This window comes from Micromys minutus (assembly GCF_963924665.1).
Source record: "Micromys minutus genome assembly, chromosome: 1".
NCBI classification, from domain to species: domain Eukaryota; kingdom Metazoa; phylum Chordata; class Mammalia; order Rodentia; family Muridae; genus Micromys; species Micromys minutus.
This window is the reverse complement of record NC_137969.1, coordinates 438192-457411: the sequence shown is the minus strand read 5'-3', so window position 1 is coordinate 457411 and position 19220 is coordinate 438192. Positions and strand designations below refer to the sequence as shown.

The window sequence follows — 19220 nt, the reverse complement described above, 5'->3', positions numbered from 1 at the left end:
TGGATCAAAGATCTCCACATTAAAACAGATACACTGAAACTATTAGATGAGAAAGAAGGGAAAACTTTAGAACATATAGGCACAGGAGAAAATTTTCTGAACAAAACACCAATGGCTCAAGCTCTAAGGTCAAAGATTGACAAATGGGACTTAATGAGATTGCAAAGTTTCTGTAAGGCTAAGGACATTGTCAAGAAAACAAAACGGCAGCCAACAAATGGGAAAAGATTTTTACCAACTCCACATCAGATAGAGGCCTAATATCTATGGTATACAAAGAACTCAAAAAACTGGACACCAGAGAATCAAATAACCCTATTAAAAATGGGGTACAGAGCTAAACAAAACGTTTTCAGTTGAGGAACACCGAATGGCCGAGAAACATCTGAGGAAGTGCTTCACATCTTTAGCCATCATGGAAATGCAAATCAAAACCACCCTGAGATTCCACCTCACACCAGTCAGATTGCCCAAGATCCAAAACTCAGATGACAACAGATGCTGGCAAGGTTGAGGACAAAGAACAACCCTTCTCCACTGTTGGTGGGGTTGCAAATTAATACAACAACTCTGGAAATCAGTCTGGCGATACCTCAGAAAATTGGGCATAATACTACCTAAAGACCCAGCTACTCCACTTCTGCACATATACCCCAAAGACACCTTAGTACACAACAAAGATATATGCACCACAATGTTCACAGCAGCTCTATTTATAATAGCCAGAAGCTGGAAGGAACCCAGATGTCCTTCCGAAGATGAATGGATACAAAAATTGTGGTACATTTACACAATGGAATACTACTCAGCCACCAGAAACAATGACTTGACCAAATTGTTAAGAAAATGGCTGCATCTAGAGAATATCATTCTGAGTGAGATAACCCAGTCACAAAAGAACAGACATAATATGCAGTCACTGATAATGAGATGCTAACCCCAGAGGCTCGCACGGCCCCAGAAACAACTCACAGAGTGTAGGAAGTCCAAGAAATAAAGAAAACAAAACAAAACAATAAAATGTCTATACAACAAGAAAACTTTGACTATTTCCATGTTACATTTTGTTTTACATGTACTTTATGCTCATTGTAACTATTAAGTTTTCAATGCATACTATCAAACCTTTAAAAAAATCAAGTAGTGACTAAAAAATATATTCATACAGTTTTATGTAAAAATTATTTTAAAATCTGAAAAAAAGTACTGACAAAAATATATTGTATAATTTTATGCAAAAAAATGCTTAAAATCTGTACATTTGTGGTGTGCAGCCCACCAGCCACACGGATAAGCAGTGTCTAAAGCTGTAAAGACTGGTGAGTAGAAGACCTGGGCAGCCAGGAAACAGAGAGATCTCTGTGGAGTGTGCACTGTAAGCACAACCCCAGCCCTGCCTGATCCAGGGAACAGGAACAGAACTTCTGTTTCCACCTGGCAGCGACTTCAGTACTGATCCAGGGACCAGGAACAGATCTTTGGAACTTCTGTTTCCACAAGGCGGCGAGTTCAGTGCGCAGAACAAGGCGCGGCCCACCTGCCACAGGGAAGAGCAGCGCCTAAAGCTTTAAAGACTGGTGAGTAGGAGACCTGGGCAGCCAGGGAGAAGAGAGATCTCTGCGGAGTGCGCACTGTAAGCCCACCCCCAGCCCTGCCTGATCCAGGGACCAGGAACAGAACTTTGGAACTTCTGTTTCCACCCAGCAACTCTGAGGCATAGAACAGGGCTTGGCCCATCTGCCACCTATACCAGTGAAGACCCAGGGACACAGACCAGATACAAGGAAAAGGCAAAAACATATCACTGACAAAAAATGGCAAGAGGAAAGCGAAAGAGTATATCCCAAGGAAACCAAGACAACCTGGCAACACCAGAACACAGCTCTCCCACAACAGCAAATATAGGAATGCCAAACACTCCAGAAAAAGAAGATGCAGACCTGAAATCATACATCAAGATGCTGATAGAGATACTTAAACAATAACGGGAGGAAAAGCAAAAAGAATCAGAAGCTTTTAAAGAGGAAGCAAGAAAAACACTCAAAGAACTCAAAGAACTAGTGGAAAACACAACCAAAAAGACAAAGGAATGGAAGAGGGAATTTAAAATGGAAATTGAAACAATAAAGAAATCACTAATAGAGATAACCCTACAGGTAGAACACCTAAAAAGGAATCAGGAGTCACAGAAGCAAGCATTTCCAATAGATTACAAGAGATGGAAGAGAGAATCTCGGGGGCAGAAGATAACATTGTAAACATAGACAAAACAACCAGAGAAGATGCAAAAAACAAAAAGCTCCTAACCCAAAATGTCCCGGAAATCCAGGACACAATGAGAGTACCGAAACTAAGGATAATAGGAATAGAAGAGGGAGAAGAGTATCAACTAAGAGGCACAGTAAATATCTTCAACAAAATCTTAGAAGAAAACTTCCCTAGCCTCAAGAATGAGATGACCAAGAGCATAAAAGAAGCCTTCGGAACTCCAAATAAGTTGGACCAGAAAAGAAATACCTCCTGACACATAATAGTCAAAACACCAAGTGCCCAAAGCAAAGAAAGAATACTAAAAGCAGTAAGGGAAAAAGGTCAGGTAACATATAAAGGCAGACAAATCAGAATCACACCCGATTTCTCAACAGAGACTATAAAAGCTAGAAGAGCCTGGACAGACATCATGCACACCCTAAAAGAGCACAAGTGCAAGCCCAAGCTGCTATACCCAGCAAAACTATCAATCACCATATGGAGAGATGAAGATATTTCAAGACAAATCAAAATTTACACAATATCTGACCACAAACCCAGCACTACAACAAATTATAGGTGGAAAACCCAATTCAAAGAGGGAAAATACAGCCTAGTAAAAACAAGAAACCTCCTAAACAAGAAAACTAAAAGAAAAAAAAGACACAGACACAACTCAACCCACAAAAGCAATAATGACAGGAAACAGAAACAACTATTCCTTGATATCTATTAACATAAATTGACTCAACTCCCCAATAAAGAGACATAGGCTATCAGACTAGATACATAAACAAAATTCAGCATTTTGCTGCATACAGGAAACTCATCTCAGAGACAGAGACAGTCACTATCTCAGAGTAAAAGGGTGAGAAAAAAACTTCCAAGCAAACAGCCCCAAGAAGCAACTTGGAGTGGCTATTCTAATATCGAATAAAGTAAATTTCCAACCAAAAGTCATCAAAAAAGATAAGGAAGGACACTTTTTACTCATTACCGGGGAAATCTGTCAGGAGGAACTCTCAATCCTTAACATATATGCTCCAAATAAAAAAGCAACCACATTCATAAAAGAAACCCTACTAAAGCTCAAAAAATACATTTCACCCCACACAATAATAGTGGGAGACTTTAATACCACATTCTAACCAATGGACAGATCATGGAAACAGAAACTGAACAAGGACACTGCAAAGCTAGCAGAGACTTTGAACCAACTAGAATTAATACATATATACAGAAAATATCATCCTGAAGTAAAAGAATACACCTTCTTCTCAGCACGCACGGCACCTTCTCGAAAATTGACCACATAATGAACACAGAACGAGCCTCAATCAATATAAGAACATTGAAACACTCCCAGGCATCCTCTCAGATCACCATGGTCTAAGGCTGGTCTTTAAAAACAACAAAGACAAAAAAAAGCCCACATACACATAGAAACTAAACAACGCTCAGTTAAACGATAGCAAGGTCAAAGAAGAAATAAAGAAAGAAATTAAGGATTTTCTAGAATTCAACAAAAATGAAAACACAACATACCCAAACCTATGGGATGCAATGAAAGCAGCACTGAAAGGAAAACTTATAGCCCTAAGTGCTTCCAAAAAGAAACTGGAGAGAGCTTACATCATCAACCTGACAGCACAGCTACAAGCCCTAGAACAGAAGGAAGCAGATATACCCAAGAAGAGTAGATGGCAAGAAATAATCAAAATTAGGGAAGAAATAGACCAAATAGAAACAAAAAGAACCATTGAAAAAATCAACAAAACAAAGAGTTGGTTCTTTGAGAAAATCAACAAGATTGATAAAACCCTAGCCAGACTAACTAGAGCACAAAGAGAGAGTATACAAATTAACAAAATCAGAAAGGAAGTTGTAGACATAACACCTGAAACGGAGGAAATACGAGAAATCATCAGATCCTACTACAAAAACTTATACTCCACAAAATTGAAAAATCTGGAGGAAATGGACAAATTTCTAGACAGATACAAGATCCCAAAGTTAAACCAGGACCAAGTAAACTATCTAAATAACTCTATAACACCTAAAGTAATAGAAGAAGTCATAAAGAGCCTCCCAACCAAAAAAAGCCCAGGTCCAGATGGGTTCAGAGCAGAATTTTATCAGACATATTTTGCAGAAATAACACCAATACTCTCCAAACAATTCCATAACACAGAATCAGATGGAATACTACATAACTCATTTAATAACCCTAGTCGTAAACAACACAAAGACCCTACAAGGAAAGAGAACTTCAGACCAACCTCACTTATGAACATTGATGCAAAAATACTCAACAAAATACTTGCAAACCGAATCCAAGAACACATCAAAACGATCATTCATCATGACCAAGTAGGCTTCATCCCTGGGATGCAGGGATGGTTTAATATAAGGAAATCCATCAATGTAATCCACCATAAAAACAAACTCAAAGAACAAAACCACATGGTCATCTCACTAGATGCTGAGAAAGCATTTGACAAAATTTAACGCCAGTTCATGTTAAAAGTCCTGGAAAGAACAGGAATCCAAGTTCCATACTTAAATATAATAAAAGCAATACACAGCAAACCAACAGCCAATATCAAACTTAATAGTGGGAAACTTGAAGCAATCCCACTAAAATCAGGGACTTGATAAGGCTGCCCACTCTCCCCCTACCTATTCAAAATAGTACTGGAAGTCCTGGCTGGAGCAATTAGACAGCAAAAGGAGATCAAGGGGATACAAATCGGAAAAAAAGAGATAAAACAATCACTCTGTGACGATGACATGATAGTGTACTTGAGTGACCCCAAAAATTCCTCCAGAGAACTCCTACAGCTGATAAACAAGTTCAACAAAGTGGCTGGATACAAAATTAACTCAAACAAATCAGTAGCCTTCCTATACTCAAAGGACAAACATGTGGAGAAAGAAATTAGGGAAAAGGTACCCTTCACAATCGTCACAAAAACTATGAAATACCTTGGTGTGACTCTAACTAAGCAAGTGAAGGACCTGTACAACAAGAACTTCAAACCTCTAAAGAAGGAAATTGAGGAGGATCTCAGAAAATGGAAAGATCTCCCTTGCTCATGAATTGGAAAGATCAACATTTTAAAAATGGCCATCCTACCAAAAGCAATCTACAGATTCAACGCAATCCCCATCAAAATTCCAACCCAGTTCTTCATGGAACTTGAAAGATCAATGTGCAATTTCATATGGAACAACAAAAGACCCAGAATAGCGAAATCCATCCTCAACAACAAGAAAACATATAGGGGAATCACTATCCCTGACCTCAAGCTATATTACAAGGCAATTGTGCTGAGAACTGCATGGTACTGGTACAGAAATAGGCATGTGAATCAATGGAATAGAATAGAAGATCCAGAAATGAGCCCTCACATATATGGTCACCTGATTTTAGACCAAGGAGCTGTAAACATTCAATGGAAAAAAGACAGCCTATTCAACAAATGGTGCTGGTCTAACTGGCACTCAGCATGCAAAAGAATGAAAATAGACCCTTTCTTATCTCCTTGTACAAAGCTCAAGTGTAAGTGGATCAAAGATCTCCACATTAAAACAGATACACTGAAACTATTAGATGAGAAAGAAGGGAAAACTTTAGAACATATAGGCACAGGAGAAAATTTTCTGAACAAAACACCAATGGCTCAACCTCTAAGGTCAAAGATTAACAAATGGGACTTAATGAGATTGCAAAGTTTCTGTAAGGAGAAGGACATTGTCAAGAAAAGAAAACAGCAGCCAACAGAATGGGAAAAGTTATTTACCAACTCCACATCAGATAGAGGCCAAATATCTAAGGTATACAAAGAACTCAAAAAGCTAGACACCAGAGAATCAAATAACCCTATTAAAAAATGGGGTACAGAACTAAACAAAATGTTCTCAGTTGAGGAATATCGAATGGCTGAGAAATATCTGAGGAAGTGCTCGACATCCTTAGCCATCAGGGAAATGCAAATCAAAACAACCCTGAGATTCCACCTCACACCAGTCAGATTGGCCAAGATCCAAAACTCAGATGACAACAGATGCTGGCGAGGTTGTGGAGAAAGAGGAACACTTCTCCACTCTTGGTGGGGTTGCAAACTAATACAACCACTCTGGAAATCAGACTGGTGATACCTCAGAAAATTGTACATAATACTACCTGAAGACCCAGCTATTCCACTTCTGGGCATATACCCCAAAGACACCTTATTACACAACAAAGTTATATTCACCACATTGTTCATAGCAGCTGTATTTATAATAGCCAGCAGCACGAAAGAACCCAGATGTCCTTCTGAAGATGAATGGATACAAAAATTGTGGTACATTTACACAATGGAATACTACTCAGCCACCAGAAACAATGACTTGACCAAATTCTTAAGAAAATGGCTGTATCTAGTGAATATCATGCTGAGTGAGATATCCCAGTCACAAAAGGACAGACATAATATGCAGTCACTGATAGTGGGATGCTAATCCCCAGAGGCTCGCACTGCCCCAGAAACAACTCACAGACTATAGGAAGTCCAAGAAATAAACAAAACAAAACAAAACAAAACAATGTTTACACAACAAGATAACTTTGACTATTTTCATGTTACATTTTGTTTTACATGTACTTTGTGCTCATTGTAACTATTGGGTTTTCGATGCATACTGTCAAACCTTTAAAAAGATCAAGTACTGACTATTCATATAGATTTATGTAAAAATTATTTTAAAATCTGAAAAAAAGTACTGACAAAAATTTATTGTATAATTTTACACAAAAAATTCTTGAAATCTGTACATTTATCTTTGTTTTGTAAAATAAAGATGTTAAAAAATTGTAAAACAAAAATATCTGTACATTTATCTTTGTTTTGTAAAATAAAGTTGTTAAAAGAAATTTGATATAGATACTAGATACTACCATACACTCTAGAAAGCTAAGTCATCATCCTTTCAGTTAATCTTCTTGTCTTAGGTAGGATTTCTATTGCTGAGATAAATCACTTCTACCAACATTAACTTAGGGAGGAAATAATTTATCTTTCTTATATTTCCATCTTACCAACCTTCACTGTGAAAATCCAGGAGAGGCCACTGGTAAAGGTGTAGCCTCTGTGGCAGTTAAACCTCAAGATTTAAGAGATAACAGAGGAAGGGTAAGCTTGGCATCATGTTTTAGTGTCAACAATGAAGTTTGGGAAAAGCTACTGGTAAAGGTTCAGCTAAGCTGCAGTGGAGACCTAGCTATTCTGGAGACTCCAGTATAATCTGATGAACTTGAAGGTCATCTATAGAGTAGAGCTGTCCTGACCTCAAGAGATAAGCTACACATTTGGTGGATGGGTGGACAAGCTGTTTGGCAGATCCTAGTTGGGCACTGAATGACTTAGGGTTAGAATTTGGTTTCTCTTAGATTTGATTGTAACTGTGTCCTAGTTTTTTCAACTTGAGTTAATAAAGTACTTAATTGTTTTTTAATCTTATAGCAGACCACAGTTAAGAGACGTTAGATATTTTAGAGAGAACTTGAAATATTAAAAATATTGAATTTCTGATGTTTTTCAATTTTTAAATACCATGTAATATTTAAAGTTTGTAATACAGTCTGTATTTTATCACAATCTTTACTAGTCCGGTGTATTTAGAGAATCAGAACTGGATGAATGGATCTATATACATCAAAATAGCTTTATTAGAGTGACTTCAAGATTGAGGCCTGGTTAGTTTAACAATAGTTGTGTCTTGACAAGAATTGAGTGGTTGTTCAGTCCACAAGGACAAATGTCCCAGCTGGTCTTCAGTTTTCTTGGAATCCAAAAGTTGTAGGATAATGTTTCAGTTGTATCATAGAATAACTTCCCAGTGAGAGTTGAGGCAATTAGACAGAAGGCAAAAGTTTCCTTCTGAAGCTTCACAAGCCAGGCCTATATTGCTTGAACTGATTTGAGCATTATCTTCTAAGATACCACAGAGAGGCTGCTGATACATGAGCATTCTATGGATTCTCCAGCCCAACGTATGTTCACAGTACATGATTTGTTCTGTCACAGACATGGACCACTTCCAGTGCATATTTCTGTCTTAGTTTGGATTTATAATACTATCATAACATCACAAACATAAACAACTTAGCAAGAAAAGGTATTTTGTCATTTCCACATCACATTCCATCACAGAAGCTAGTCAAAGCAGTGGCTCAAGTCAGGAATTTGCAGGGAGTAGCTGATAAAGAGACAAAGGAGGATATTGCTTATGGCCTTACTCTCCGTGGCTTGTTCAGCCTTCTTTCTTATAAATCCCAAGACCACCAGCCGAGCAATAACCCCACGCACAAGGTGCTAGGCCCTTTTATATCAATTTCCAATCAAAAATATGTGCTATAGGTTTGTCTGCATAAAGCCACATCTGAGGTATTTTCTCAATAGGGGCTTTCTTCACTTAGTTGACTATAGTTGTGGCAAATTGACATAAATTCTGGCAGCAAGATCCATCTCCACTAGAAACTGCTTTTTTAATGTTACCAACCCACAATGTTGCATTTCTTGTGTATTTAGCTGCTAGGTATTCATTTCCAAGGACATTAATGATTATATGTGTATCATTAAAGAGAAAAGTTCCAAATTGTTCTTGAAAAGCAATATACCTCTTTAAAATCAATGGCTAGGATCTTTTCATGTAAAATTATTAAAAGGGAGGTCTATTTAATTGGGTACTGTATTATCAAACTTCTAATCATATCTGAGTGTTGGCAAGTAATTACAATTTTCATAAATAATAATTAAGTTTATTATCTTGAATTGTTCAAATTTAGACCCAATTATAAACTAAATAGTTCAATACCAGCTATATAGTGTGTATAAAACACAACAAAATATAAGCCATTCAGAATGAAGAGCCAATGAAAGAACAGTAGAATGAAGATGGACATTTATATTTTCTTAGTTTGTAGGACCCAATACTAGCTGAATGCCACATGTTCTATCAATTATGTTTTCCAATGCACTGCATGCTTTGGTAATACCTGCATACCTGTGGTTCCTAATTCAGTATTATGACCACTGAAGTGAATTTACAGCTGTAAAGATCAAGCTTCAATACTTTAATCTTTAAACATATTAGAACACAGATTAGCTTACAGAAACTCAAATCAACTTGTTCTTACTCAAACACATGCATATAAACATGGGGAAGAGAGGAGGTGAGAAGGGGTGGCGAGGGAGAATGAGCGTATCTCAACATACTAGACTGGTTTTGAGCATATTATGTATCTGAGAAATACCTTAATCTGCCTCCGCTTCATGGGTGTTGAAATATAGTCATGAATCATTATACCTGGAATTTCTTGTTCTACCAGCTAGACTCAAGCCTTCACACATGTTAGACAAACATTCCATTAACCAAGATATATCTCTAGATTTATATTTCTTTTATATTGAAAATAGACAAATTTTCCTTCACACAATACATTCTGAGTATTTTTTCCTCTTCCCCCCACTTGTCCCAGATCTTCCCAACCCACACAAATTCACAATTTTTCTTGATTTCTTTCAATATGAAGAAACAGACATAAAATAGAAATAAAATAAAATAAAACTAAACCTGAACAAAACAAGCAAATGAGCAGAAAAAGATAAACCAAAGAAAGAGCATAAGAATCACATAAAGATGCAGAAATAGACATATTCAAACACATAGCAATACCAAAAAGACAAAAACTTGGAAGCCATACTACTTAACGGAGAGAGTTTAAGTTAAAAACAAACAAAAATATCCAGATAAAACATTATGAAATATAATGATTATGGTGGTAATTGTGATGCTGATAATATTGAGGAACTTCAAAAGTACTATTAAGTATATTATTGGCCATTACTGCTGGGCATGGAGCCTACCCTTAAGTGTGGTTTGTATAACCAGGCTCTCTGAAAACACAAGCTCAACCTCTTTATTTTTTTGGGACATTCTCTGTATTTACATTTCAAATGTTACTCCTCCACCCTTTGCCCATCCTTCCTCCCCCTCCACTTGTTTCCCTGAGGGTGCACCCTCCTTCAGTCACCATCTCCACCTCAGTGCCTTAGCATTCCCCTACACTGGGAAAATGTGCTTAGAGTGGACCAAAGGTCTTTTCTCCCATTGAGCCAGACAATGCTATCCTCTGTTATATAAGCAACTGGAGCCATGAGTCTCTCCATGTGTGCTCAGTGGTTGGTATTTTAGTCCATGAGAGTTGTGGAGGGTTTAGTTGGTTGATAATTCTATTATTTTCATGAGGTTGCAAACCCTTTCAGCTCCCTCAGTTCTTTCTCTAGCACCTTCATTGGGGTCCCCATGTTCAGTTTGATGGTTAGCTGAAAGCATCCTTAGCTGTATCTGCATGACTGTGGCAGAATCTCTGATGAGTCATCCATATCAACCTCTCTGTCTTTAATTAGTTGTTTAGCTGTTTTCTTCAGATATAGGCTCTAACCTTCAGTTTGTGGAGAGCAACTAAAGTCTTGACAAGCCCTGATTCTTTGAAGATTTCCATGGAGCTCTTTTGGCTAACAGCCCCATTAGATGTAACCCATTCTGGGCAGTAAATATTTCATTTAGTGCCAAGAAATGTCTAGGTGTAGCTACATCTGTGATGTTCAGTCACATTTGTAGATATATAAAAATGTTTCTATAATATGTTTACATATGACCACTCTAATGACCTTAAGTTTCAGTTGTCCCTTCTTCTATCCCCACAAACCCTCATCCCCTTCATTCTTTCTTTGACCCTCTCATTCTAGTGCCTCATACCATCCAACGAAATTATTCTATTTCCTTTTGCTAGGGAGCTCCTTCCCTCCTCTAGTGCCTTACTTTATAAGTAACCTTTGGGTCTCAGTTATCTCACACAAAATTAATTATTTTAGCTTTATTAATATATATGGGAATTCTGTAATGTTTCTTAATAGCTAGACTATTGATACTTTTGTGTACAAACGGCCAGATCTTGTCTCACATCATCTAGGTGGTTTATGCCCCGATACTTTGGGAGACCTGTGAAAGTATTTTCTTAAGTTATTTAATGCCTAACTTGTATATGTTACTTGGTGGTCTCTATTGTTAGCATGAATCCATTGATTCCCCAAGGAATAGCATTGCTTGGAAACATAGTTCTTCTTTATGGTATAGCTTTTCGATTTACAGTTTAATAAGTTTCATATGAAAAATTAAGAGGATATTGTGAAAATAATCAAAATGTGATATGTTCTATTAAAGTATGAAAGAAAAAAAACTAATTATTAAAAATGTCCATACAGTAGTTACTTGTTTGATGTTACATGGAGGAAGGAACTGAAAAGGGGAGTCACTAAGAATGTAATATGTGACTCCATATACTTTCTTTTTGCTGGACAGTTAACACCAAATAAGTTATCAAATATACACATTCCAGCTTTACTTTTTTACAAACATTGGTAAGTAGAAAGGCAACCAGAGCAGCTAAATAACACATAGGTATTTCTATATTTTGATTAATTTTGAAACTGACAAGTACAATTTATAAAAAACCCATCTTAAAAATCAAGCTGGAAACTTACTACTAATCTTACTTGAAAAATTCTAGATCTGGAATCCAGGACAGAATGATAGCTATATAAAAAAATCAGAAACACTTTCCCAATTTTTCTCTTAAATATTAATAATAAGAAAGAGAAAAGAGACAAAAATCCATCCAAAACCACAAGAATACATATGACATTTAACAAAAGCACCAATCCCCTATCGTATTGTTGGTTATAGGAGTAGCTTTACAGTATTAATTTGGAATACATATTCATAGAAATTGCTGTTTAATGAAATGATTGTGGCTATCCTTTTTTTCAATTTTATTGAATACTTCCCTACCGTTAACAATGAGATGACCACGAGCATATAAGAAGCCTTCATGTCCTTTAATGCTACAATTTTATTTCAGAAGAAATGTTTTAAAATCAAAATAATCTTCAATGACAGCAGAAAATAAGTTCATTTATTAGAAAAAAATATTTATTTACAGGTTGCTAATTTCTTTTTTATAGCAAGAGTAGCTAGGAAAAATATTATTAAGAAACATGACTGGTTCAAATTTATTCAAGAATATTGGTCATTTCAGTTAAGAACTGTAGTATTATGTCCATGAATATAAATAATTCTTTCATCAAGGTAGTCAGTTGTAGAAAGTATGTACAGATACATAATTTGCCATGGGGTATTTACAAATTTGGTTTGTAATTATCAGTATTTCTACCTTTCCAGGGTAACATATTACTCTATAAATGTGATCTTGGGCTTGGCATCAATAATTGGATTGAGATTCAAGAGCTTATTCATTTGTATCTACTTGGAGGAATGGCCTTTCTCATAAAAAAAAAATCTGTTGATTTGAAACAAAGCTTCCTACCATAAAGAGTAGTGTATTACTTTAGTTTAGGGATACCAACTTTTTTTGAAATTTGTGTCTCTATAGAATGTATATATTCTAGTTATCAGTTTAACCACTTTTTTCAGATTCTTGCTTAATAATGTTTATTTTATTCACCCTGTTTTAAATCTCAGAGTTGTATCTTCATAATACAAAAATCACCAACATGACAATTAAAATATTAGCAAAGTAAAATATGTATTCAGGTACTCAAATAGAGGAAAAACACTTATTTTCCCAACATTTTTTTTTTGGTTTCAATATAATTCTGGATGTCAGACTAATCTATACTATAAATTTATATTTTTTTTCTTTCTTACAACTTTATTTTAAAAAAGAGGGATACATATACAGATTTTTAAAGGCAATTTGGCATAACACAATATGAATATTTTTGTCAGTACTTAATTCTTTTAGATGTTTGATAGCTTGCATTGAAATCACACTAGTTACCATATAACATAAAGTACATGTAGGACAGAATGAAACCTGGAAACAGATTTCTTGGTGAGTATAGATTAAGCATAATGATCTTTGAATACCAAAAAATGCCACAAGGCTACATTCTTAGCTCTTGGATTATTAATGATTTATGGTCCAGGTGTGCCACACTCTGAGAGGGTGCTATACATTTATTTTTTTCCTAAGAAGGACTGGGGTTTTCATTTTTTGTCCTTTGTTTTTCTTAAACTTCATATAGTCTGCAAGTTGTTTCTGGGGTGTTCAGAGCTTTCTGGAGTTAGTATCCAATTATCATTGACTGCATATTATGTCTGTTCTTTTGTGACTGGGTTACCTCACTCAGGATGATATTCTCTAGATTCATCCAGTTTCTAAAGAATTTCATAAAGTCATTGTTTCTAATAGCTCAGTAGTACTCCACTGTGTAAATATACCACAATTTTTGTATCTATTCATCTACTGAAGAACATCTGGGTTCTTTCCAGCTTCTGGCTATTATAAATAGGCCTGCCAGAGATGCTCCAACATACAACAAAGACACATGCACCCCAGGATTGTTTGATTCTCTGGCATATAACTTCTTGAGTTCTTTGTATACATTGGATATTAGACCTCTGTCAGTTGTGGGGTTCGTAAAGATCTTTTCCTAATCTGTTGGCTGCAATTTTCTTTTCTTGACAGTGTCCTTAGAAAGCCTATCTCATTAAGTCCCATTTCTCGATCTTTGACCTTACAGCACAAGCCATTGGTGTTCTGTTCCGGAAATCTTCCCCTGTGCCTATATTTCCCTATTTCTTTTCTAATAGTTTCAGTGTACCTGGATTATGTGGATATCTTTGATACACTTACACTTGAACTTTGTACGAGGAGATAAGAAAGGGTCTATTTTCATTCTTCTGCATGCTTAGTGCCAATTGAACCACTTTTAAACTAAAAACATATTTAAAGAACAGAATATAAGGGTTGAAGTATTTGTTTCTGTACTTGAAGAGATTACTGATATGTTAGGTTTTTTAGCTACCACCTTATTGCTATTCTCACTTTTATGAATTTTTAGTGTTTAATATATATGTGTGTGTAATTCATTATAATACATGAATTTATCTTTTTAAACATTTTAATATTTTAAGCAGGTGCTGCAGAGTTAGAATATGAATTTTTTCTTTGCAGCACTTTCATATAAATGTTACGTTTACATTTTTCTCAGCTAATGTTTGAACCTTCAGAACTTTATGCCATTCCTGTGTCACTATAATAGTCTGTCACTCCTGTGCTGAGTGGCACTTAATTTTTCTCTTAAGTCTCTGATATGGCAATCAGTAAGAATAGGTGGAATGGAAAAGCAAAAAGTCGGGAGTGAGATATATTGGAGTTGCCAGTGGGTAGGTATAAGGGAGATACAGTGGTTCTCTGCTGCGCATCGATCCTCACTAACTCTTTGCACAACCTAATGGCATCCTGGCATATTTCTCAAGACTAGAGAGCTGTTCACTCTTATTGTGCATTGTTAAAACATCTCTTGAAAAAACTTACTTCAAAATCTTTTTTTTTTTGAGATTTTTAAAGGTTAAAGCTCATTGTAATGTTATGACAATTCAGCCAATACACTTAGGAAATTGGTTTTATTAGCATGGATTTTAGCACAAAAGGAAAAATGCTGGATGCATTTCCAAACCTAGAAATATATATTTAGCTAAAAGTGGAATGAGATAATAACTAGATTATTCTGTTATTTTTATTTACCTATCTGCCTTATATATTTGACCCATAATATATGTCTGTGTACACAATTTTACAAGTGTACAAAGTAATTATAATTGTGTACAAAGTAGTTATTCCTTATTAAATATATTTTGATAAAATAATTGTAAAATCTTAACTTAGAGAAGATATGTGTCATTGAAATTTGACTTTCTACACATTGTCATGGTAGAGGTGAGGACAACATAGTTTTGAACACTTTGAAAGTTTGCATTTGCTAAACCAAAATAACTACATCTTTAAAAAAAATGTACTTTAGTAATCTGCAGGACTCATTCTGTGTGGTTTCCAATTAGAGATAAATATAGCTGCATGTGATGGGAAAATGTTCACATTTTTAAGCCTATGTCTCACTTCCATTGAGTGATGTGTCTTGGTGGAAATTCTGATAAGCTGTTATAAGCTAGTGAGAGTGTTACTCATCTTTGTACATGTTAATTAGATGTTAAATAGCAAGCCCCATTTTCAAAGCATCCCCTTCTGCAATATGCAATTTTTGAGTACTTTAGAAGTAAAATTTGTTCTATGTGCAATGTAAATCAGCAGCCGATCTGTATGCAAGTCAGAGCTTTGCCTTCTCTGCTCCTGCTTGGTGTTTTCAGTGCCATTTTGATGAACCATTGGATAATGTCTAGACATCAAGTAGTTTTTGATGATATTTAATACTGGACTTTAGAAGAATAGAAATGAAAGCAAGTATGCTCAGTACTTTCAAGAAATATCTGTGAACATCTATGCTTTAAAAGTAAAATATTTATTCTTACGTATTTTTAAAATGACAGAAGACAGAAGTATGTATCACATTCAATTTTTTTTAAAACAAAAAGAATAAAGTACTTGATTCATTTCACCAGAATAAGTTTCAATTTCTGAGAATAATGAAAATAGACAAGAGGCATATTCTACTGGACTTGTAAAACTATTTTAATTGTTACTCAAAATAAGTAGATACAACCATTAGCCCTTATGTTACATTTGAAAAATGGAGACAACTGTTTATGAAGAGAAGATAAACAGATTTGGTCAGCTTTTAAGCCCAATTCTCAGAAGAAATTTCAATAAGGTAGGCCAAAGTGCCTGATACTTTCTCAATGAGGTCAATAACATTAGTTTCAAATGTCTCTTTATTGCATAAAAATATAAATGTAATTATATATTTTTTTAAAAAGTTCACTAAAACTTAAGCTTTTCTTCCAAAACAACACAATACCTGTCTTTGAAGGAAGGATTCTCGGTATTGTCATCAACTATTAAAACTGCCCTGCAGTTTTACTTATTATTTCCATTACAGTTTATTTTGGATATAAAGAATAAATTCCACTGACTCCTGGTAAACTCTGGTATCTTCAACAAATACATGTGGTTAGCATATCTGAGTGCAGATAGCCCTAATAATTCATAGTATGCTGCTTTCCTGTGAGTAAGTAAAACAAAGATTTGAGCTCATAGACCAGACATGTCATAAATAGGACAAAAAATGCAGAAGGAGACAAAGAAATATTGGGAATAGAGATCAGGTATACTTCCAGTCTTAAGAGTCACCAAACCAACTTGACTTGGAAGGAATCCATAAAAAGTGCCATCCTTGACATGAACTCTTCTAAGCTAATGTAGTCAGACTTAGGAAAATTATCAAATCTGTACCCAATTGTTATGTGGCAAAAAACATACAGGACTCGGTCATTTCTGCAGGTGGAGAGAAAAAGGAATGGGATCTGCCTGCCTGCAAATGTATTGTATAAGTAGCCACACATTGCCCATTTTCACTAGATACTGACAATGCAGAAGTAAACATGTTACATTAAAAAATGAAAGACTGGGCAGCTGGGGGGGGGGGGAATGAAAGAAAAAAATGGAACAAAGAAATAAAAAACAGCAAAAGACCCCATGGCAATAAATTTTATTCGTACCAAAAATACAGTTTGGAGCCCTAAAGAACTGTCTATATACAGCAACAGTGTACATGATACCTGTGCTGGGCCATTGCACACACTCTTCAATGCAAGGTAAGTTCCTCCGAACAAACATTGAAAAACAGTTGCTCTGGTGTAGTGACTATGTCCTGGAGTCCATCTATTGACATCATAAATGAGAGCAGTCAGTGCCATTACTAACATAGGCCAGCTCAATATTTTTCTTGGAAACACTCAAGAAACAGAATTTTTTTAAACAAGGATGGTTTCTTGGTGATTTAGGACATCTCCATTGGTAGTGGAATGTTTTGAATTTCTTGCCTTTCTTCCCAGTATTTGTTAAGAAGTCTATCCATATCTTTTGCTTTTGGGACTAACTTCCCTTTCTTTTTCCTAAGATGGACCCTATATTAACCTAAAAACATATGACAATTTAATTTACAAGCCCCTCAAAGTGCAAATTATAACACAATTTTATATGATTCATATACACATAGCATTTTATACAATAAAGTACAGATATCTGCTCATAAATTAACCTGCTTACACATCTACTTTCAAAGAGTTGGCCACTTAGAGTGACACAAAAACTTATTAAAGTTAATACAGTTGAACTTTACAAGTTTCTAGACCAAAATAAAGTTGATCTTACACTTAACCACATATATACATATTTTTAAACCCTCTTGCAGTGATTAGATATAGATAAACAAATTGCTTAAATACAGACAAATTCATCTAGATATAGAACTTAAGAATTACAGTTTGATTTCTGTTTTGCACATGTTGTATACAATGTTACAAAAATAACTTGTGCAATGATTATTTTATATCTTTCTGCAATGTCTGTTCATCTGGTAACTCTTTAGGAAGGGTTCTTGACCTCTGGAGAACCACACTAAGTTCCTCAATGACCTTTGATGGAAGCTTATGATCGGGGTCTAATGTGGCTTTGCTGTTTCTGTCCTCTGTCTTCTTCAGTGTCTTTGGACTTTTATAGCTCTTCAGTAGGCCATGTGGCACATCTGCCTCTGTATCTTCCAGACAGTTGAAACTGCGATGTTTTCTGGCACGATTTCGAAGTTTCTCTTCTTTGTGCTCCAAGCAGTGGGCAATGATAGAGGCTCTGTCTTTTAAGCTGGAGTCTGTAAAGTCTTGATCATGCTTTTCACTTAGCCTCAGCCTTTCAAGTTCTGCTCTTGCCATCTACAAGTGCAGGAAAATAGTTAAACAGTTTTTGAGACAATTTAACAGCTGATTCATTTTCATTCTATAGTTCATTGTATTTCTATAATGGAGGTTCTGATTTTATTTTGACTTAAGCAGCCTGTGGGAGTAAATTTATTTATTCTTTTATAACTTTATATTTTTAATTATATAAATTTTAAAAAATTAATATATATTTTGATCCTATTCTTTCCCTCCCCTAAGTTTATTCAGATAGTCTCTTTATTCCTACACACCCAATTTTAAGTTCTTTTTCAAAAACCATTCAAAACTCTAATATAAAAACATGCCCAAAACTTAGAAAACAAAATACATCACCCCAAAACAAAACAAAAAGGAGCAAACTATAACATATTTTAAGATATTTAAAAATAAAAGCATATACACGCAAAACAAAAACAAATAAAAACCAAAAAACAACAAACCCCGTCAAAAAATAAAACAACAAAACCAAAACCAAACAAACAAAAAATGAAAGACAAAACTGTGGAGTCCTTCATATCCTGGTCAACTACATATGAACATAAGATGTGGCCTGGAGTTACAAATGACTGTTCCACTGATACTCTTTGGGTGTGTAGATTTATGTTCTTATCTCATAGTTATATCCTCTAACTTTAGACTCACAGTCTATATCAGCATAATAAGGGAACTGAGAAGCAGTGTTCTTGAGAAATCTGTTCTCTTGGTTAAGTTTTCTCTCAACATGTTTTAGCAGCATGTTTCTCCCATATAACACTTGCTCTGATTATCTAGTCAACATTCTTTCTTTTTGTAAAATCTTAGGTATATTAAAATTTATGCTTAAAATTGTGTTTTTATGATTAGAAAATAAGATTCATTAATCTATAGCTGATACTGGTCAATGTACTTTTATTGTAAAATGTTATCTTTTCTTTGTTCCTCTGTTGATCCCAAGATAGTGTCAGGAGACCAAAGCCCCATAGAATACATTACTATCAAAGTCTATAGGTATAGAATGGACTGAGTTACAATCATAGTTTAGCAGAGACTTTTTTCTCTCATATCAATTAGGCAAGATGAAGTAGACCAACATTCAAGTATACCCTGGAATAAAAAAAATATATACAAGATGTAATAACTACAGTGTATTTAGCTTTTCGGAAGTACTAAATCACCAACCAAAGAAT

The 19220-nt window shown here is 35.3% G+C and overlaps 1 protein-coding gene across 1 annotated transcript in view; it reads right to left on the bottom strand.

Annotated features, from left to right (window-relative positions):
• Positions 1-17664: 17664 nt before the first annotated feature.
• The window catches only part of ARAP2 (ArfGAP with RhoGAP domain, ankyrin repeat and PH domain 2), a gene marked incomplete at both ends in the record, with an annotated part of 211369 nt that continues 209813 nt past the window's right edge, over positions 17665-19220 (bottom strand). The window contains one exon of the mRNA XM_080913098.1: positions 17665-18048. Coding sequence (XP_080769224.1) covers positions 17665-18048 — 384 coding nt within the window. The remainder of the gene's footprint in view (positions 18049-19220) is intronic.